The sequence below is a fragment of the Podarcis erhardii genome, assembly GCF_964252035.2.
Source record: "Podarcis erhardii genome assembly, chromosome: 11".
NCBI lineage: Eukaryota > Metazoa > Chordata > Lepidosauria > Squamata > Lacertidae > Podarcis > Podarcis erhardii.
This window is the reverse complement of record NC_138501.1, coordinates 41,295,497-41,319,047: the sequence shown is the minus strand read 5'-3', so window position 1 is coordinate 41,319,047 and position 23,551 is coordinate 41,295,497. Positions and strand designations below refer to the sequence as shown.

General features: G+C 43.6%; 1 protein-coding gene across 1 annotated transcript in view; it reads left to right on the top strand.

The window, feature by feature from the left end:
• The window catches only part of WDR70 (WD repeat domain 70), a 118,225-nt gene that overhangs the window by 14,957 nt on the left and 79,717 nt on the right, over positions 1-23,551 (top strand). The window contains exons 6-9 of the mRNA XM_081881496.1: positions 8,266-8,325; positions 10,113-10,246; positions 14,394-14,547; positions 16,165-16,241. Coding sequence (XP_081737622.1) covers positions 8,266-8,325; positions 10,113-10,246; positions 14,394-14,547; positions 16,165-16,241 — 425 coding nt within the window. The remainder of the gene's footprint in view (positions 1-8,265; positions 8,326-10,112; positions 10,247-14,393; positions 14,548-16,164; positions 16,242-23,551) is intronic.

Below are 23,551 nucleotides of genomic sequence, written 5' to 3'. Positions count from 1 at the left end.
AATGTAAAGTAGGCTATCCGGATATGGGATTTTGAGTTCTTCAAAGGAAAAGTGGGGTATTGGAGGAATAAACAAATAACAGAAATAACAAAATAATTATGTTTATGGCATAACTAATATAACTAATTACTTAAAAAGGTAAAGGACCCCTGACAGTTAACTCCAGTCGCGAACGACTCTGGGGTTGTGGCGCTCATCTCGAGGGAGCTGACGTTTGTCCGCAGACAGTTTTTCTGGGTCATGTGGCCAGCATGACTAAGCCACTTCTCATGAAACCAGAGCAGTGCAGGGAAACACCGTTTACCCTCTCGCCAGAGTGGTACTTATTTATCTATTTGCACTTTGACGTACTTTCAAACTGCTAAACTAATTACTTACCTACAGATTAAAATATAGCAATATTTGAACAGCAATTATTCCCAATTAATTTTGCTCCACTCAGAGAGATACCTGTTTTTAAAAACGTTTAAGAAAACTGCAAGTTCCACAGGGCAAATGAAATTTATAAAATGAAATTATGGATTTCCATAATGCAAATGGGCAGAAATCATTTGGTGTCAACCCCTGTAACATCACTGATGGAAATAAATGAGAATCTGGAACCTCAGGCCTGAGGGTCATAGGCATCTCTGTCTGACCCTCTGCACTTTTTCCAGACTACACCGTTCTCCTTCTAGTCCTGCTTTTCATTCTCCTTGAGTGTTTTTGCATGGCTGAAATGTGTCCTTGAATTCTTGATAATTCTGCTTGCTTCTTGGATGCAGGATGGAGAGGAGAATGTGCTTTCTATCGGCCTATATGGGACCAGCACGGGTGACCGGGCCTGGCAAATATTTATTTTTCCCCTGTACGAGAGGATTGCAGCCTTAAAGAGTTTTTTTGTGTCAAGCTTGGGCCTCGCAGGTCTATAACAATATTTCCCTTCTATACAGACAATGCTGGTCATCTAGCCATTTATTTTGTCATATCCCATTACATAGAAATGTGCTGTTATACGGCTGTTCGTAATGTGGGTTAAATATTAATGTTTTGAAGGCAATTTATGGGTGGCATGGGAGAATTACTAATCAAAACAGTAATAGGATTGGAACCAGCTGTGCATGCTCCACATGAAATTGCCCTTCCTTCCTTCCTTCCTGCAGTATGTCAGGCATTTTTCCAAGGGTTTAAAAATACCTGTGAGAGGTTTTGTGAATTTGCCATTTAAATCTTTCCACTTAGCTCTGATATCTTACTTGATGAACTGAAATGTATTTCTGTCGCTAGTTTCTGTCAGGGCTGGAATGGGTAATTGGGTAGATTTAATTAGAAACCTTTGAGTTTTTTAGGGTTTCTTTAAGGTGTCCCAGATAAACCGTGGAGCAGAATTTTACAATACTGAACCTGTATGCATGTAATGCCACACTAAACCATGGTTTTGCATGAACAAGTGAATGTGTGGATTCCCAGAGCAAAGAGTGCTATGCTCCTTCCCCAGTCCTGCTGCTGTTGCCATACTACCCAAGGCTAAGGCATAGTTTGGCTTAGGGTAGTGTCTGAACCCAGGCTTTTGGTTTGTCTCCTCCGACAAACCACCAGTGGTAAACCAAGAACAAACTCTGATTACAGCTCAATACTCAATTTCCTTTATTCGACCGATAGTCAGAAATAAAACACAATACAGAGTTATAAACTAAAACATCATAGGGGTACATAATAAGGTAGGGCCACAGTACTAAACCTCTCACAGATAACCCACATCAAGGAATTCAGTTATACGTTTCCGACACATGAGTGCCAGGAAAAGGAATTTAGCCACTGATTACAGCTCATAGATTGCCCGGAGCAAAACAAGTCACCAAAAGCCCTTGGGCGCATGTACTTTCCCCTTCCTTCCATTACTGTTACCCTCTGTTTGTGAGAATTAGTCCATTGCCATTCAGGCTAACTTACTTCTATCTGATAAAAGTGTGTGAATCGCCCCCTTTTAATTTGCGGAAATAGCTTACAGATAACCTTTGGTCTGTTTCTTGTTTAGCATATAGGAGGGAATCAGGAGCAGCAGTGGCCCCAAAGCAATAATTTCAGCTTGGTCTTTGACCACATCTTCCTTCCTACCTTTTGGTTTAGTTCAGGCATCCCCAAACTCAGTCCTCCAGATGTTTTGGGACTACAATTCCCATCATCCCTGACCACTGGTCCTGTTAGCTAGGGATGATGGGAGTTGTAGTCCCAAAACATCTGGAGGGCTGAGTTTGAGGATACCTGGTTTAGTTAATAGCTGTCTATAGCTATTGGCTTGCGGCTCATACTCTTCTAGCTGCTGGGAATTCACATTAATGCCTCAACAGTTTGCTCCTTCCCTTGCTCCTGTGCTTAAACACAGCTTAATTGTTTTGTTTTCCAGGCTTTGATCAGTTTTAGCAGGAAGTTCTATTTGTGATCATGCATCAGCTGTGTCTGATAAAGCGGAGAAGAATGGTTATTAGCCTTGGAATTATATAAAGCATTGATCACTGCAGTACCGTAGTACAGACTGAAAGCATTTTAAATTAGATTTTATTTTTGATGTCCACCCCGAAACATAATTTAATATAAGCTAATGGGGTTAGCAAGAAATTAGGTGGTACAGTGCCAGTTATTTAGAATGGCAAACAAAAACAGTCTGGTTACGATTGCTGGTATGTTCAAACCTTGCCTCTGCGTCAGAGCCTTTTTGACTCCAGAGGCCAGATCCTTATTAGAATCTAGGCTTTTGGGCCAAATTTGACAGATGGGTGCTGCTATTCAGCCCCAATCAACATCATATTAGGAAAATTATAAGTATGTTGCATGTGGGGTTGGATCATTTTCTGTTGGTGACTGGAAGTAGACACTTTCTTGGGCTTGTTCGCACATAGCAATAGTGTATGTTCAGTTTGTTACATGAACAAGTTGGTGTGATCCTCTGGCTTATGCGATCCTATTCGTCTTCATGGGAATAAGAAATTGAAAGTATCTGTTCCTGGATTGTGGCAAACCATGATTTGAGGAACCACAAGACAGAAAAACCAGTAGGAGAACACTTCAATCTCCCAGGACATTCTATACAAGATCTCAAAGTAGCTGTTCTATTACAAAGGAATTTCAGAAATAGACTGGAAAGAGAAGCTGCTGAATTGCAACTTATCACCAAACTTAAAACTATGGAGAGACCTGGTTTGAACAAAGACATTGGATTCTTATCTCATTATACATGACAAAGCCATTTTTCACCTTCTCACCCCTTGCTTTTTCCTGTTAGACCTATTGCAGTCGTTAAGAGTCGTCAACAGGCTCATCGCAGCTATCTGCCAATCACCCATTCCCACCACCCTTCTGAGTAATACCCCTCCCCACCTTCTCACTATATAGAAAGGTCCGGTGACTTCTGTTTCAGTGTATCTGAAGAAGTGTGCATGCACACGAAAGCTCATACCTAGAACTAACTCAGTTGGTCTTTAAGGTGCTACTGGAAGGAATTTTTTTATTTTGTTTTGACCATGGCAGACCAACACGGCTACCTATCTGTAACATGATTTGAGGGTGTGTCTAAACTTGGAAAATGAGAGGTAGCCCCAACCATAGTTCAAATGAGCAGTGGTATACAAATTTAATAAATAAAATAAAACATTCCAGGATATCAGGTTTCAGGATGGTAGATTATAGGTTAACATTAGTAGAGCATTGGTAACAGTAAGATCGCTTTGTAGAAGGTTATTAAGCAATAACTGGGCAGCCATATGTTAAGAGTTTTCTACCTCTGGATATTCTTCACTGAGCCTGGAATTCATTGATACATTTCCTCAGATATATTTCATCAGTTAAAGCACAACAGCAAGCCATGGTTTGTTACTATTCCAGAACAGTAAAAAGGTAAAGGACCCCTGGACAGTTAAGTCCACTCAAAGGCGACTATGGGGTTGTGGCGCTCATCTCGCTTTCAGGCCCAGGGAGCCGGCGTTTGTCCACAGACAGCTTTCCGGGTCATGTGGCCAGCATGACTAAACTGCTTCTGGCACAACGGAACACCGTGACAGAAACCAGAGAGCACGGAACGCTGTTTACCTTCCTGCCACAGCTGTACCCATTTATCTACTCGCACTGGTGTGCTTCCATACTGCTAGGTTAGCAGGAGCTGGGGCAGAGCAACGGGAGCTCACCCCATTGCGGGGATTCAAACCACCAACCTTCTGATCAGCAAGCCCAAGAGGCTCAGTGGTTTAGACCACAGTGCCACCCATGTCCCTTTTTCAGGAACAGTAGCTTCAATTGTCTTATGTGCCAGCCCAGGGCTCGTACTGATGCTGTAACAGTCAACTAAGGTGGATTGCTATGTCTGAACCAGACCACTAAAATGTGATAGATATTTGTAACCCCCCCCCCCCAGTCCTGCATTGTATGCCTCCCTCTCTATATCTGGCATGTGAGGTATATGATCAGTGAGATGTGACCTGGTTGTGGCTTCTGGTTGTGACCTCTGCCACTGTATTAGTTGGTTTGGATAATGCTGTATAGTCAGTGTGTTTTGATGTGCCCTCTGTTTGAATTGCACCAGAAGCATTGGACAAGAGTGGCTGATTTAACCCTTCTTTTAATAACTCAGTTGCTCGATGTTAAAGGCCAAGGCCACGGAGATGCTCATCCTGTCTACCAACTTGCAACCTATGATACTGTGTTTTGTTCCCTGCCCACAGCCCGCCAGCATTCTGTGGCCACTAAGCATACTCAGTCCTCCTTGGGGTCCCTATTTCCAGGGTTTGATTTTTCAGTCAAGGGTTTTGTTTTGTTTTCAACAACAACTGTAAGCCTTGGTGCTTCCTTGTGCCACCTCATGTGGACAATGGAAATAGGATCATGTGAAATTATAAGTGACCTCAATAGAGGTTCTTACCACAGTTAGTCAGGCTAATGGCAACACTCACTGGAATAGAGTACCTTCTGTCACAGAAGTCATCACTCGTTAAAATATACTACCTAAATGTTTTCCTTGGGATCCCAATATATTCTCCTTTTGGATACATCTCAACTTGCAACTGAAATTCTGTTCATATATAGGCATTTTTTGGGTGGGCATGGAGATATTTATAGTATATTCTATAATTTAGGAACTTTGGAGTTACTAAAAGGGAACGGGTCATGCCGATTCTTCATAAATATTTGGCTGTTATTAAGAGATGTTTCGCCAAGCCATGTCCTGGGAGGTTGTTATCTTAATTTTTGTTTTGATTGAACAATTTTGTTTAAAACTCCGGAATCCCTTGGACTGCGCAGCTAATGTTCTCTCTCTCAAGAATGTACTTCAGGCAACTTGCTCTTGGAATTCCAGGGATAAATTTGCATGTTTGGGGTTGTTGTTTTTTATGACGTGCAGGTGGCAGTTGCCGATGTCGCTTGATATCTGTATGATGGGATTTGATCCTTGGCACAGCTTAAAAGGTCTATTACTTGAGCTTCTTTGCTCCCTTTGGCTCCAGCCTCCTCACAGTGCCTTGTAAAAGTGCATGGAGCTATTGGCAAGCTAGTCAAAGGCACCTGTTTAGAGCTCATTCTTCTGTCATGTTTGCTTTCTGTACTTATTTATATAAAGTTTTATAACCCACCGTTCTTGCTCTGACGTCTTTTCAAATACTTGTGTGTGTTCTTATTTCCTGCCTCTTACTTTCCCCCGGGTTCACCTGGGCCTGCCTTCCCCATTATGTTGCCTTGCAGATGTTTCCGATTACAACTCCCATCAATTCCAGTCATGATCATGCTGGCTAGAGATGTTATAGTCCAAGATATCTGAAGGGCATCACGTTGGGGAAGGCTGACCTGAGTTTCCTCTGGCACTGTACTTTTTGAAGATTCTTGTTGGTAGCCATCAGTTTTCAAGTAACCACAGCCATACAACTTTGCATTAGTATACTGGGCGTATGCATGCAGGTGAACGAAGTGGTCTGCGCTGCTTTCAGGCTGGAGGTGGGGTACATATAACTTTTGAAGGCTCTCACGTTTTTGAAGGCAAAAAAACTTGAGCTGATTCTACGGTAAAGTCCAATTTGCTGGTTAAATGTTGTTTTTGTTGTGGACATGGTTTGTTGTAATTGATTGTTGAGGGGTAGCACAAAGAATTAGGAGACAAGATGGAGGAGAAGAGAGAATTGAGAAAGCTTAGGTTCTGTTTGGATTAAAAGCAACAATCAGAAGATGTCTAAATGTGTTTGGCTGGAAGAGCTTGTGATTCAAGGGCCCGCCACCCGCTTGGGGATGAGAAAGGCTCATGGACACAGTATATTAGGTTAATGGTCTAAAAAAAGGCCACAACTTTATTGATTACAGCATGTGAGGGGTATTGGCTTAGGCATTGGATAAAACAACAGAGCGTGACTCCACCCCCTCAGGGAGGGGTGAGTCTAACAAGGGATAACCACCAGTGGGAGGAGCCTGTTGATTCAAATACAACTGAAAGCTCCCCCTGATGTCACCGGGGGTCGTGCCATGGCCCTAGCCACCAGCAAGGGCGTCGGACAGGATCCACGACCGCCGGATTCCTTTACTGGAATACCCATAAAGCGGAGAGGTAGGCAATGGCCACACCCTGCCCTCCTATACACAAACATAATTCAATGCCTAACCGCCAACACCTACAAGTTGTGACGATTTGCTACGAGGTAGGCGAAAAACCAAGTGGCTGGTGCCAATTTGCCAGTTGGATAAAAATTCCTACAGGCCCCTTGAACAACCAAGACGACCAACCACAGGTCCATATCAATGTCAAGAACCAAGCAATGAACTACAGTGGTACCTCGGGTTACATACGCTTCAGGTTACATACGCTTCAGGTTACACACTCCACTAAGCCAGAAATAGTGCTTCGGGTTAAGAACATTGCTTCAGGATAAGAACAGAAATCGTGCTACGGCGGCAGCAGGAGGCCCCATTAGCTAAAGTGGTGCTTCAGGTTAAGAACAGTTTCAGGTTAAGTATGGACCTCTGGAACGAATTAAGTACTTAACCCAAGGTACCACTGTAAAGGGAGGGTGGGTGGGTGATCCGACGAAAACCAGCAGCAAAATGAAAGGGAAGTGCTGCTGCGGCCACATTTGAGTGGCTCAACCCTCCACCTGATTGGTTGCCTACCTGGGGGCGAGGCGTGGCAGCCAGGCCAGCTGGGCCAGGGGCCTGAACTCCCCCTGCCAATGCGGGAAATGGCTCCTGCTCACAACTCCTCCCCTCTGTGAGGAGGAGAGGCTTTCTCAGTCTGGATTGGTGGGAAGTGAATAGGGGTTCTTTTTCAGTTAGGTGCTAGTGAGCTGTTTGTTCAGTTGGAGGGATTGGGCTGTTAGCGAAGGAAGTGGAAAGAAGAGCTTTTTTGAGGGACAGATATGAGAAAGGGCTGTATTTCACTAGCAAATAACCCAGGTTCAATCCCTGGCATCTCCAGGTAGGGTTGGAACAGACTCCTGACTAAAGCAGTGGTGAAGTGTGCGAGAAGGCCACGGGGCAGTTGCCCTGGGCACAAAATGAATAGGGTGTCAACATTTCAACACTCCAGTGCTGCTCTCTTCTGTTGCTGAGCTCCACTGAAAACAGCTTCTCCATGCGAACCAGGAAGTGACCTCTCCAGACAACCAAACTTCTTTTCCTATCTCTCTCTCACACACATGTGCACAAACACTTATGTTGATCATAGGTAATTGCGACAATCCTGAAATAAAAGATCCACCAAAATCTGCACTCATTATTTATGAAGCTGGGAAAGGCAATCATGACTTTGAAAGTTACAGATAGGTAGCCGTGTTGGTCTGCCATAGTCAAAACAAAATAAAAAAATTCCTTCCAGTAGCACCTTAAAGACCAACTAAGTTAGTTCTAGGTATGAGCTTTCGTGTGCATGCACACTTCTTCAGATACACAGTGTATCTTCAGATTCTTCAGTGTATCTGAAGAAGTGTGCATGCACACGAAAGCTCATACCTAGAACTAACTTAGTTGGTCTTTAAGGTGCTACTGGAAGGAATTTTTTTATTTTGTTATGACTTTGAAAGGCATTGGAAATGTACCTGAGGCTGCAAGCCGGTTCCTATTTACCTGGGAGTAAGCCAATTGAGCTCATTGGATCTTACTTTTGAGTAAACGTGTATAGGCGTACACTTTGGTATTCCATGAGAATTCGTAACCCCCCCCAAAAAAATTCTGTAATGTGTTTTGTTTTGTTCTTTATTGTGCAGAAAACCTTTTATGTGTATAAATAAATATTTTTCTTAACGGTGTTATCCTCCTTAGGATCCTGTCAAGAAGATTCCTGACTCACATGAAATTACACTGCATCATGGGACAAAAACAGTAAGTGTCTTGGCATCTATGTTGTCCATCCATGTTGACCAGCTGACATAATTAATAATATTGTATTAATTAATTAATTTTCCCTCCCTTCATCAGGAGGTTCAGAGCAGGTTAGAACAATTGAAAATTAAGTTACAGTCACAGGAATAGGGTGGGCCCTGAAAACACACTTCTTGGGAGTAAAGAGGTGTTTCTTTTGTACTCGCTGAAAGCTGTATAGTGAAGAAGACACACCTCTGTTGGAGAGGGAACTCTACAGGTAAAGGTAAAGGACCCCTGGATGGCTAAGTCCAGTCAAAGGCGACTATGGGGTGTGGCACTCATCTCGCTTTCAGGCTGAGGGAGTCGGTGTTTCTCCACAGACAGCTTTCCGGGTCATGTGGCCAACATGACTAAACCGCTTCTGGCGCAATGGAACATCGTGATGGAAGCCAGAGCTCATGGAAACACCGTTTACTTTTCCACCACAGCAGTACCTATTTATCTATTTGCACTGGCATGCTTTCGAACTGCTAGGTTGGCAGAAGCTGGGACAGAGCAGTGGGAGCTCACCCTGTCACGGGGATTTGAACCGCCAACCTTCTGATCAGCAAGCCCAAGAGGCTCAGTGGTTTAGACTACAGCACCACCCACGTCCCATGGAAACTCTACAACTTGGGGTCTGGTCAGGCCTGGATGGGTGATGTGACTTCCTGGGGACCACACCTACATTGCCTTGGGTTCCATGATGGGGAAAAAAAAGATGGGATGTTAATTGAAGATAGATAGATACTTTTTGTGAATAGTTCACACTGTGCTTGGTAGTCAAACCAAGTTTGCTGTGCCATTGGCTGCTAACCTCCCCACACACCCCACTCCATGATTTGCTACCCAGAGGCAAGTTTTAAGGACCACTGTTTCCTTCAGCTGACTCTCCGACTCTCATGTAAGGTCCATTTGCTGAGACTCCCATCTGTATCTCTTCAAACTAATGAATTTAAGCTGTTGATGACTGTGTTCCTGTGCAGCTGAGAAATATCAGAAAAGATTTCCCACGTTGAAGATCCTTTCCAGAAACCTAATTAATTTTCCAGTTGCCTTGCCTGTAACAGGAGTGGTTTTCCCACTGAAACTGCAGGGATAAATTTTCTCCTGACAGTTTTGACATGTAGGTGAGCAGTGGAAAGTGTTACATAATCAGCTGAGATACTATAAGTGTCATGTTTTCTGTACTTACAGTTTACAGCTGCTTCAGCTGTATATGCAGTGATTGCCTAATGTGGTTTTGTCATCTGTGGCACTCAGTATATAGTGCGCTCCATTTGGAATAGTCTAATTTGCAAGCCATTTTGTGTCACAAAAGGAAGAGGCAGGATGGTGCTGGCCTAAGGAGTATTGTAATATTAAAGCTGCCACATTCTTTTAGCAAATGAAAATAACAGGATAAGTCAGACCAGAATTTTTTTGTATTGTGTTCAACACTCTGCAGTACGTTAAGGGCAACTGAGTACATTCCCATCTTCTGCATTTATGGGGTGCTTTGCGGGGATCTTCAGAGGGCCCAAGTGAAGCTTTAATTCCTCCATCATGCAGGATTGAAACTATCAAAAACACGAATTAAACCCCCCATTTCAGACATACATGAGTGCACACACTGGAGGAGAGAATGAATCATGCATGGCATTTTCTAAAATATGCAATTGATGCAAGCTTTCATTTACTTAAAATATTACATTGAAAGGCTCCTGAAAGTTAAATGGATCTCTCCTTGGATGTTCAGGTAATGGTTTGTTTGCTTTGCTTTCTAGGTCTCTGCTTTAGGACTGGATCCCTCGGGTGCTCGTTTGATAACTGGAGGCTACGACTATGATGTTAGATTTTGGGATTTTGCTGGAATGGATGCATCTCTTCAAGCTTTTCGATCTTTGCAACCATGTGAATGGTACATCCTGATGTTTCTCTCTTCCAACTCCCTCCCAACTTACACCAGCAATGCTCCTGACTTAGAACAATTTAATAGCAACTCTGTGTAGCAGTATTCACCAAACTGGTGCCCTTTTGATATTGTTGGACTACAACTCTCATCTGCCTCGGGCAGCATAATGCATAAATCTGAGGTGGTGCAACTTGTAGTTGATCTCTACTATTAGGTTGGTGGTAGAGTCTGGAACAACTTTTCAAAAATTACTTGTTGCAGTTCTCATAGCTGCCGAACTAAGTTTGAAGAAATGCTACCAGGGTGGATAAAAATCAACGATTAAAAATATATATATATTAAAAATCAGATTCTTTTAAATTTAATTTGGATTTTTGTATTTAAATTGGATTTTTAAAATAAAATGCTTTTGGAGGAAAAATCTTTCTAAAGATAGTTTCTATTTAAGTTACATTATACTCCAAAGACTATTCATCAGGAAATAAGGATTTATTTTAAGTTTTTCATGTGTGCTAAAACTCAGTCTAAGTTTTGTTTAAAAAAAAATGTTTAACCACATCAGTTAAACATGGATACATATGCTATAATGTTACTGTTTTAGTTAAATAAATTGTTTAAATTGTTATTAAGGAAATTATTATTTTTCTTCTTCCAATAAAGCAGAGCAGAAAAGTTGTCCAAATATAAACAGATAACTTGTTAAACCTCACAATTATTTCATAATTATCTGCCTATGTATTTCTAATAGTATAACCAAATCAGTAACTTTTGATATAACGGTAAAAACTACTCTGAAAATTTATCATTCAAAAAATGAAACCTTTATCTGGTTGTAAATATTAAGATTATACCAGCAAGAATGAGTCTTTCTGTAAAAAAAAAAAAGATTTAAATAAAGTCTTACTGATGAGTGATTTAAATCATGATTTAAATTGATTTGATTTAAATGAAATCCACCCTGAGTGCTACTAAACATTTCAAACACAGCCCTCCTTGGCAGAGTGTATACCTTTTACCCGCAGAACTGATCTTATAAATCCTTACTGCTTTATTTACTTGTCAATTTAGAAAAAAAATATATAAAAAGGCCTAAGCTAAAAGAGTAAGCAAACGCACTGAATTTACTTCAGTATTTTTTTTTTAAAGTGAAATAATTATAACAGCAGTAGTTCTGATAAATCTGGTGCAAGTTCATACCATGTGCTTTTCATTTGTGGGATCCTTTACACGGGCATTTAGAGGTTTTTCTATGGCCCAGCTAGTTAGGAGAATTCGTTCATAGGCCTGCAATTTTTTTTTTCCTTAAGGGAAAGCTTTTGGTTTTTGTGGTTCCCTCGGTAGCACAGGCTTGTATTTCATGCAAGACATGGTTTGTTTGGGAAATAATCTTCAGGAGAGGAACGGTTGCTTCCTCGTCCACTTTGCATCTGACACTGTACCGTACTTGTTACAAGGGATTTCCATTCTTCTATACTGGAGGTGAGGATGTCTGTATTCTTTTATACTAGGGCCACCATGCCCAATGGTTAGCAATAGCAAGAGTTGTCCAGCAACATCTGAAGGGCCACAGGATCTCTATCCCTATTTGGGAGCTTGCTTTCATCTTCTGCAGAAGCTTCTGAATGAACACTTAAATATTTTTGGGCCAGTTGTGTGATGGAAGACCCTCTTTGGACTTAAGTAGTAAAACAGGGACGCGGGCGGCTCTGTGAGTTAAACCACAGAGCCTAGGGCTTGCCGATCAGAAGGTTGGCAGTTCGAATCCCTGCGACGGGGTGAGCTCCCGTTGCTCAGTCCCTGCTCCTGCCAACCTAGCAGTTCGAAAGCATGTCAAAGTGCAAGTAGATAAATAGGTAAACGGCGTTTCCGTGCGCTACTCTGGTTCACCAGAAGCGGCTTAGTCATGCTGGCCACATGACCCGAAAGCTGTACGCCGGTTCCCTCGGCCAATAAAGCGAGATGAGCGCCGCAACCCCAGAGTCGGCCATGACTGGACCTAATGGTCAGGGGTCCCTTTACCTTTACTAGTAAAACAGTCCTCATGATTCCAGAGCAGAGCCGCACGTGCTAGTATTGTAGTGGAGGAATGTGGATTGCCATCACTTTATTCTAGCAACATTTTCACACCAAATCCTCAAACTTCTTGTTGAACCAAAGAACACTTTGGTAGCATTGCAGGAGCGCCTTACAAGAGGGAGAAGCTCAGTAAATGAATATGGCAATGTATGAGACCTTTAGGGCTTTCATTGTCTGTACTTAATGTCAACATTAAATCTTGATTTAATGGTTTTAATTTCGGCTGACGGGATGCTAGATTATAAAAAACTGGCCACCACTAAACTAGATTTAAATTTGATGATAAGTGAGACTAAAGAAAATATAAAAATTTTATTGGAAAAAGTGTTAAATCATATTGGAATGTGTGGACATGAGATTGTAAACAAGCTGATAATTTGTTTGGAAAAATTTTTTTTTTAATGATGTAAATGGGAGAGGGGGACGTGAGGGAGTCCAAAGAAGTGAAGAATTTGTTGTTATAAAAGTAAGATTGTTTTATGTGTGCATTTATATTTTAAAAAAAAACCTTAATAAATATTTATAAAAAAAAAAAAAAAAATAATTTCGGCTGACGGGTATAAGATGAGTAGCATCCTGCACCAAAACTTGGCTAGTCCAGCTGACTTCATTCTACATTTTTCTTAAGTTTGGAAAACTGGTGAGGGGGGTGGAATTAAGCATGAATATATATATATATTTATACGTAGCTTTTAAGGGGGGAAAGGGTTTTTAAAAGCTACAGTCGACTCACAACTTGCAAACATTTAACTTGCACAATCACAGCTTTATGCACTTGGCAGCCAACTGGCTGTGATCACACAAATTAAATTTACGCAAGGTGGAGAGCGGCTCCCATCATCCCCAGCCAATGTGGCCAATAGTTAAGGAAAAAAAGGGGGTTGTGGTTCAAAACCTCTGACTGTCAGTGGATCCCCAACATCTCTAGTAGTAGTCTTTCTCAGGCCTAGCAGGGATGCAACCTGGGACTTTTTGCATGCAAAGCATGGGCTCTGCCATTGAGATATGGCCTTCGTCTTGTTGGATCACTGTTGGGAAGTTCTTTTTTAATTATGCTTGTTAGGAGCAAGTCCAAGATAAAACTATTTTGATTTCAGTTAGTTGGTCTAGAATAGTGACAGCCATTCTTGAAGGAATTGGCACAAAGGGTGGTACACAGCACAAATGAACTTCCCCTCCCTTTCCTCTCCCCCCCCCCAAAAAAAAACTTTTCTGGGTTTCCCCCTGGATTTTGGCAGGGGCACAGGAAAAGGAGAGGGGAGAGTAAGTTGGCTGAGCAAGCAGAAATCCTTGTGCTAGCAGAACTACTTTATTGGATACTGCCCCAAATGTCAGCCTGCAATTCCGGGAAGAAGAAATGTATATATTTTGTGACATCAATTGAGGATTAGTAATGTGATAGTGACGTACATAAAATGTAATTTGACATCTGTTGGTAGAGGAGCCTAAACAAATGGTTGTTGAGATTGCAGGTTAGCTTTTTAATATGGTTTTGGGTCTCACAGCTTATGATGCATTTGCTGTTGTTTGTCCCTTTGAATTGCTGTTGTGTTAATTTGGGGTCCAGTCTTGTCCACATGCAGGTGGGTTAAGCTAGGGAGTGAATTAACTGTCCACAGGGATACGCAGCTAGGTTTCCATCATCCTGTGGGCTTCACTAAACAGCAGATGTCTATTAACACGGCTCTAATTGTGTGTGTTAATTGCATTGCATAGATTTATATTGTTATTGGCTGAAATCCAGGGATTCACATGTGTACAAGAGTCTTCAGTCCCACTGGAAGCTCGTTTGAGTTTAGAAAACAAACTTCTTTCCTTCAAAGTATTCAACTTGAAAGAAGTTTGGGGAACTTTGGTGCTGGGAGATTCCACAGGAAACATTCATTGGATTACGGTCAGTGTAGCTACATTCAAGTAGCTAGATCTTACCATTTATGATCCAGGTGTTTTTGTTAGCGGGTTGCTTTCAAATGAAGTACTATTTCCTGGTAGAAAAGTGGTGGCAAACATTACTTCGTTTTATGTTTTCTAAAACAAGCACAGCCCGCCAGTGAAACGTCATCCCTTAATTTTTCAGCCACCAGATCAAGTCTCTGCAGTACAGCAGCACAGGGGATGTCATTCTTGTTGTTGCGGGCAACTCCCAAGCCAAAGTCCTTGACAGAGATGGCTTCCCTGTAATGGAGTGTGTAAAAGGAGACCAGTACATCGTAGACATGGCAAACACCAAGGTAAGCAAAGGAATGCTGAACTTGAGCAGTGTGACTTTCCATACCATTTCCCTGTTCTCAGTGGGGATAGTAAGGAACTTGCAGGAGCACGTAGAAACCATTCCGCTGGGCAGGTTTGTTACTCCACACACTTTTGCCTTTGACCCCTCCCACCACTGGCATGTAGCCCCCAGAAGGGAATGAGGCCTCTGGGGTGAAAAAGTGTCCCTTTTCCTGCATTAAGAGGAACCAGCTAAATGCAGATTAGTTACACAGTCCTGGCACATTTGCCAGGAAATAATCAAACAACTGCAAAAGGGTGTGAAAAGGGCGAAAACAGCCTGAGAAGAGCAGGAAAACTGCAAAAATGGTGTGAAAAGAGCGGGAAAATGGCTAGCAGTCCCGGGAGGTTTTGCACCAACCTTTGAGACCTGTGGAGAGTTGAAGTTTGAGGAAGGAGGTTTGGAGGCAATTGGAGGGTTTTACCGTCTTTTTAGATGGTGTTTCCCACTATACACGATTTCACGTATACACATGGTACCCCGGAACGTAATCTCCATGTTATTGAGGAGACACCTGTATAGTTGTAGTGATTTATATATACTACTAGTAGTAGTAGTGCTTTATATAGATGTGGAATAAGCAGAGATGAAAGAAGGTAAAACTGGGGGGTGGAAAAGGTGACAACTCTTAAATGTAAAATACCTGTGTATTGTAGCTTTGATTGATCATTGTATTTAATAATGAGGGTACCCGGTGCCTGCCAACTGAAATGTCAAGAAAGAAGGTGTCAGGGGTTCAGGGAGAGAGACGCAGATGAGGGAGGAGACAGAGAGTGAGGGGGAAGGATTCCAGAGTGACGAGGAAGAGGATGACAATGACCCAAGATTGTCCATGAGTCCGTCCAGTGAATCGGAGGACTCCCAAAAGGGAGCCCCTCTGGTCAAGCCAAGGGGAGCTAGAGGGGGAAGCAGTCAGGAGCAGGGAAACGAAGGGGGAACCCCCAGTGGGAGTTGGAGAGCGAGACCGGCTGCTCCGCTGGAACGGAGTGAGGGGGGAGGAGTGACCAGTGTGTCAGAAGGAGCAGAACAGGAAGCAGAGAGGGGAAGGAGATCAGGGCAAAACGTCCTGCCGGAAGGGGAGGAAAGTAGTATCGAGGGCGGTGTAACTGTCGAAGGGAAGGTCAGGAGCAACGTACGCGCGCCAAGTTCAAAATGGGAGGCGCGCGGAAATGAAGAGAGTCCTGGGGAGGAGCCTGGTCCCAAAGCCCGAAGGAGGGGGGAGGAGGCGGCAGAGGATTCAGCCTCTGGAGAGTCCCGAAGGGAGAGAACACAGGGGGGCAGAAAGACCCTGCGGAAAAGGAAAGAGAGAAAGAGGTGGACCAGTACAAGCCTCTTAAACTGGTGTAGAGGCGGGACTGACTCAGAGGGGACTTCAGCGGTCTAAGCGTAACAGACGTAGAGTCACGGAACTCGGATGTAAAGCTAATAATGTTCTTCAATAAAAGCTTTTGTACATAAGCTGGAGTGGACTTTGGTCTCTTGTGAGCTGGGACCACGGGTGACTCTGACAGCAGGCAACAAAAATAATTCTGCCTGGAGTTTTAATCATATGCACACCTTTGCTTGCCTTTTCTAGGGACACACAGCGATGCTGAATTCAGGATGTTGGCATCCCAAAATAAAGGAGGAATTTTTGACATGTTCCAATGATGGGTGAGTGTTGCTGCCAGACTTTGTTTTCTCTTTTGGCTTTCTATTTCTGTGCTGAATTCCTCCCACACAGTCATTCACTCGGCAGAATTTATTATAGAGGTCAAGGATTAACTAGACCTGGTGTCTAAGCTGCATTATCAGTATTTGTACTCTGAAGCTGCCTTTAAAATTCCTGATAGATTGTAGCCCTTAACTTATAAAGTGCAGCTCAGACATTGCATCAAGGCAAGGTTCGGGTTTAGAAATGCGTAGGCCAAGCCTGGTTTCTTTGCTTTGTTTCTCCATCCACTTTGCCCACGGGTAGGCAAACTAAGGCCCGGGGCTGGATCTGGCCCAATCGCCTTCTATATCTGTCCCGCGGACGGTTTGGGAATTAGCGTGTTTTTACATGAGTAGAATGTGTCCTTTTATTTAAAATGCACCTCTGGGTTATTTGTGGGGGCTGTCTGGTGTTTTTACATGAGTAGAATGTGTGCTTTTATTTAAAATGCATCTCTGGGTTATTTGTGGGGCAAAGGAATTCATTCATTTCCTCCCCAAAATACAGTCTGGCCCTCCACAAGGTCTGAGGGACAGTGGACCAGCCCCCTGCTGAAAAAGTCTGCTGACCCCTGTTAGCCCTTGCTTCTGAGATGCAGGAGCTCATGGGAGCAGTGTGAGAGCTGTAACTTAAAACCATGATTTATGATTTCAAGACCATGGTTTATTCATTTCAACCATTACTTCAAATCATAGTTTGAAAAACGCTCTGAAGCGCTCTTCAGTTGTTCACCCCACCCCTCTGTTCTCTGTTGCCTATTCCCAACACTTTCCTTTTGGGTTGTGTGTGTGTGTGTGTGTGTGTGTGTGTGTGAATGAATGAATGAATGAATGTCAATTGAAGTAGAGAAGGTTTCCTGTTGCAGGCATTCAGCTTCCAGTGCATGGAGGATGGTTGTGCAAAGGTGAGGTACCAGAATGTCCCTGTTTTCCTCCTCACTCAAAGGGCATAAAACCCGAAGAGGGTTTGATTCTGGTTTGCCAACTAAATACAATGCTGAAATAATATTTAAGGTCATTTTAACCATGTTTTGCAGTTATGTCTGGGGAGAATGGTGGGGGTTGTTTTTAAAGATGGTTTCCCCAACCTGGAGCTCCATATTAGCTCCAATATACACATGGAACTCCCTGTTCTCAAGGGCTTCGTTTAGCTTCAGTGGTGTGTACCACTACTACGGGTGGCGCTGTGGGTAAAACCTCAGTGCCCAGGACTTGCTGATCTTATGGTCGGCGGTTTGAATCCCCGCAGCAGGGTGAGCTCCCGTCGTTCGGTCCCAGCTCCTGCCCACCTAGCAGTTCGAAAGCACCCCTAAGTGCAAGTAGATAAATAGGTACCGCTTTATAGCGGGAAGGTAAAGGGCGTTTTTGTGTGCTGCGCTGGTGCTGGCTCGCCAGCTGCAGCTTCATCACGCTGGCCACGTGACCCGGAAGTGTCTTCGGACGGCGCCGGCTCACGGCCTCTAGAGCAAGATGAGCACGCAACCCTAGAGGCGGACACGACTGGCCCGTACGGGCAGGGGTACCTTTACCTTACTTACCACTACTAGTGTGCAAAAGGATGCTCTGTCCATTAAAATGAAGGAGGCAACCCTGTGTCCAAGGAATCCCTATGTCTGAAAAGCTAAGTACCTAAAATACTGTGATGGGAAAGTTTGAGGTGACTGTTATAAATCAATAACAAAACTGAGTGTGTTTGGAGTACCTCTTCTTTTAAAATTCAGATATAAAGAGCATCTGCTGTGCCCTGGTAGCACAAGGATATCCACTTGCACAACAGGACTACCACCCCCACCCCCATTCCTCCTATCTATGCATGTCCCACACCATCCCCAAATCTGCTCCAGAGGGTTGAGGGAACCCCTAGAACAGATTTAATGGACTCATAGGGGGAGGAGAGGTGGAGAACATTGTATTGCTGTAGGAGAAGTCCTTGTTCTGACAGAATGAAAGACTTAGCACTACGTTGGATTCCACCCAAAAGAAATTCAGTTCCAAGCACAGAAAGTGAGGGGGAAGTTTAACATCTCAATAGCTGCTAAGATTAGATCTTATAACTTCTGTCTCTTAGGATTACAAGTAGTAAAGTATTTTTCTATTCCGTCACTTTTTAAAAAGTGGACATTTTTCTTAGCAGGGCTGCTCTTGACAGTGAAAAATAAGAAACTGTATAGTCCAGACTTTCCCGTTTTCTCCGTATAAGCATGTCTTTAGCAGTTATACCAAATATGGGTTCAGGGAACGCTTAATGTTGAAACTGCTATCCTGATAAAGTGACTAAAATACATGGGAGCAGTGATATAAATGGATGTATAATTATGTTTCCAAAGACACTAAATTGCATTACTTAATAAGAAAGGTATTTGAAACTATTCTCTGCTAGCAGCAAGTGTCTCTTGTGCCAAGAATTGGGACTTAAGGTGCAAAAATGTAAAATCATAACAGACCTTTTATAGATTAACAGTAGTCATTTGTCACACTGACAGAGCTACTTTCCGTACTAATTGGAGTGCAATGTTCTTGCTCAGAAATTAGCTGTGCCCTATGCAGGGATCTGTCCAAGCACTGCTGGAAGAAACAGTATACTGAAGGGGTGTGTGTGTTGGGTTTTTTTGCCAGGGAGGCATGTTGCCATGTCTTCTAAGCTGCAAATGATCTGATACTTAGTCAATTTAATATGAGAATTGGGAAACAATAGGATTGGATGCAAAGACTTTGTTAGGAGTGCGGAAACTTAGGATTCATCCCATGGCTTCTAGCCAATGGGTGTCCTTCCATGATGGCTTCAGTGGAGCCTTCTGCAAGTGAAAGAGCCATTTCCCTTCCTCCTGCAATCCCCTCTAACACACCTGCCACTGTTCTGTGTAGGGTTCTCAAACTGGAGCAGATTATTGGGGAGCGAAAGGTGGCCCAAAATCACCTTGGCCCCTATTCTACTGACAGAAGCCTCCACCTGATAAAAAAAAAACCCCCTTCAGTTGGTGGGACACTGGTTGGATACAAACTATCGTTCTTACTCAAATCTTCAAATATCTAAAGGGCTTTCACATGGAAGATGGAGCAAGCTTGTTTTCTCCTGCTTTGGAGGGTAGGACCAAACCGATGGATCCAAGTTTCAAGGAGATTCCAACTAAGGATCAGGAAGAACTTTCTGACAGTAAGAGCTGTTCAGCTGTGGAACAGACTCCCTCAGACTCTCCTTCCTTGGAGAGTTTTTAAGTAGAGGTTGGATGGCCATCTGTCATGGATGCTTTAGTTGAGTTTACTGCATTGCAGAGGGTTGGACTAGATGACTCTCAGGGTCCCTTCCAACTCTACAATTCTATAATTTTACTTGTTGACATTTATATTGACGGTATAATCAACAGCAGAAAGAGCATTAAGGCTGCAGTTTATAAAAGGTCTCGGATCAAAAGAGTGTGGCTATTTCTGAAGCTGGTCTGCCCAAGACTTAGCATGTAAGCTGTATACATGGTGCAGCATCTCTCTGGTTCCCACAGTGCTGTGCTTTCATTGCAGTTATATCTTCATATGGGACAAAGTAGAATAATCAAGTTCTGAATGTGTGTTCTTGTGTGTGTTTGCATAGATAGATAGCTAATAGCTAAACTTACTCTTTGTCATTCATTCAGTCCTTTACATAGGGCTGCAAGGTTCCTTATTAAAATGATTTGACTTGGTCGCCTGCAACTTGCAATTACTTTGGCTCCTTCCTTCTCCATTTTCACCACTGCCTTAATCTGTGGCCTGGTCTGCACAGCACATTCAGCCAAGCTATGGCTCACCAGTACCACAGAGAAATGCTTGCAGCTGCTTCACTCTTTCCTGGGACTGTTTACTTCTGCACCAATCTGAACCTAAGTATGAGCCGTAGCCAAGAAATACTTCAGCAGGTCATGCGAACCAGATCAATGTAAAAAACCCAATCTCCCCCCCCCCCCTTTTGAGTTTTTGTTTATGGATAAACCTAGTTTCATATCCTGATTATTAATGCAATTACTGCAATTTGAACAGCATTGTCTGTACCTGCATGCTATACCTGCAAGGGCAAATGAATCTTTCTATATATTCATAGTCTATTATTCCTTTAGCCCTGAGCTGAGGATTTGCCTTTGCAGACAATTTTCACACCAACTGCTGCAGCCCTAGCCCTGGAAGTGGTGCAGAAATGATTGGTAACAAATTGGGCTTCCCTTTTTCATTTGGGCATTTCATTATATTCAAACTGAGTATTGCATATTATTTTTGGATTAATTCATACAGGATGAGCCACAATATACCTTCCATTTTATGTGTCAATTATGTGTAAGTTTATCACTGAAGCCTATATGAGGAGTGTTATTTCATATGCTGGCTACTGGGTGGTGCTCAAGCATTAAAAATCAGTTTTCACTTTTCCCAGGGAACTATTCTCAACAGGGCAAAGCCTTCTGGTTTCCATCGGCCACAGGAATCGAAATCTCAGAGTTGTTCCCAAAGTCTCTATTTTTCTTGGCAGTCTGTTCTCAGAGGGGCTAATGGAAACAAATGCCTACTTACAATGTTCCTTGAGTTAATGTCGTTACTGTTCCAGCAAATTAGGCTTCATTATTATTATTATAACCTATAATCTATGGGATGTGGCTTTTGTTTTGAAGGACACAATCAATTTTATCTTGTTTTCAGAAATATAAGTACAGCTAATGTTTAATAAGGCAACAGAAAACAAACAGGAACTGGCTAGCATTTGGGTCACATATATCAAATAGTTATGGAGCAGGCAGGTGTGTGTGCATAGATGCACACACACAGCCACATACACACCTACAGTACCTATGTTGCGTTGTGATGCCTATGTAGTTAAAGCTGGACTGCTGACAAACAAAATGGGGATATGCTGAGTGACAACATAATGTTGAGTGATGGTTAGAAAGAGAGAACCTGGATGGGAGTTGGAATGGAGTATCCTAGAAATGGGTAGGGCTAATTGGCTGAAACTTCAACAGGAATACTCCCTCCCCACTGCAATATGAATTAGTACCTCTGATGTTCAAGCAGGGTAGTAAAGGTAAAGGGAACCCTGACCATTAGGTCCAGTCATGGACAACTCTGGGGTTGCGGCGTTCATCTCGCTTTATTGGCCGAGGGAGCCGGCGAACAGCTTCCGGGTCATATGGCCAGCAAGACTAAGCCACTTCTGGTGAACCAGAGCAGCACACGGAAATGCCATTTACCTTCCCGCCAGAGCGGTACCTATTTATCTACCGTATTTTTCGCTCTATAGGACCCACCGGCCCATAGGACGCACCTAGTTTTTTTGGGGGGGGGGGAATAAAGTAAAAAAAAATTATTCCCCCCCCCAGCCGCTGATATCTGCCCGAAGTACGGGGCGCTCTGCTTCAGCGCGCCCCGCACTCCGTGCAGCAGGCTGCGGATGTCTGCCCGAAGCGCGGGGCGCTCTGCTTCAGCGCGCTCCATGCAGCAGGCTGCTATCCGCAGCCTAGGGAGCCTAGCGGGAACTCCCGCAGAGCTCCCTAGGCTGCGGATATCTGCCCGAAGCGCGGGTGCTTGCTTCGGCGTGCTCCGGGCAGCAGGCTGCTATCCGCAGCCTAGGGAGCCCTGTGGGAACTCCCGCGGGCTCCCCAGGCTTGCTGATAGCTTCCTGAAGCGTGGAGAGCGAGAGGGGTCAGTGCGCACCGACCCCTCTCGCTCTCCACGCTTCAGCGAAAGCCTGCATTCGCCCCATAGGATGCACACAGATTTCCCCTTCATTTTTGGAGGGGAAAAAGTGCGTCCTATAGGGCGAAAAATACGGTACTTGCACTTTGACGTGCTTTCGAACTGCTAGGTTGGCAGAAGCAGGGACCGAGCAACGGGAGCTCACCCCGTCGCGGGGATTCAAACCGCCGACATTCTGATCGGCAAGTCCTAGGCTCTGTGGTTTAACCCACAGCGCCACCCGCGTCCCTTCAAGCAGGGTAAATGTGTGCAAATTGTTTGGAAACGGAAGTCATTAAGGTCCATATTCCCTAAGCTTTTCTCTTGCCATTATTTTAAATTGGCAGCCATTTCAGATGAGCAGAAAATTCATCCATATGGCAAAGACCCATACTCTCTCACTAAAACAGCGGAAGGAGAAACTTAACAAGTGAAGGGGTGCTGTGTGTGTTTGTTGTCAGCATTTATAGCGCTTTGTGCAATGTCCAAATTACGTTGTCTGCTGTCCTTGCCCGTAAGGAGTTGTAGTCCCTGTATTGCAGATAGAGAGAATGGCTCACAGAGAACAGCTTGTCTAAGGCCACCTGTTGAGCTCACTAGCAGAGGTGAGATTCATCTGGGAGAATTTCAGATTTGTAGCTCAAACTGCTGATTGCTATGCTACACCCTACTTTTTTCTAAGGGGCGTACATAGAATTTCCCAGTTACCTCCCATCTAGGTAGCTTGTAGCATCAGGCACCCTTAGCTTCAGCAGCAGAACTGTAACATGGGCCAAGACTTGAGCAGCTTCTTGTGGTCTTCATATATTGTGATAAAAATAGTGGGTGGTGCATTGTGGAAGGTATGGGACACCTTGGGCCTAGAAGACAAATACAACCCTCTGGGGTCTCTACATGGCTCTTGGGCCTCTTCCCAGGTTATGCCTCTCGCTCCCCAGGCTGCCTCTCTCACTGGTCCTGCTTCCCACCCCAAGTAGTTTAGCCAGGTTGGTATGTGACCTTGAACTCTGACAGTGCCTCCTACTTGTCCGGATGGAGGATGGAGAGGGGTGTGTGTAGAAACAAGCCTACTGTACAATGGTAAAATTGCCATTCGTTGCTCCACCCGCCACCAGCATGTGGGCCTTGGAAAGTTGCCCAGAAAGGAATGTGTCTGAAAAAGATTCCCCAGTCTTGCATTGTGGTCCAGCATCTACTGCCACTGTAACAAACACAGCACAGACACAACATCTCTATATAATGGTGCTATATTGCACTACCAAAACAATGATGCAGCCTAACTGTTGCTGTGCCATAAACTTTTGTACCTATACAGTTACTTCTCTTCCAGGTTCCCAATCAGGATCAGATGATCCCAGGATCAAGTGATCCTAGGCCATCAAACGATCCCAGTCAGAAGCTGATGTGTTCTAAAACTTGTGCTCATATGCTTGAATTGCGAGACTAACATGGTTGAGAAGGAAATGGCAAAGCGTCCCTGGAACAGACCTGTTTTGTTTTTGTTTTGACATTTAAGGGTTAGAATTGAGAGATGTAGCAACTAGTTAAAAAGGGGGGGGGGGAGAATAAATCTGGGT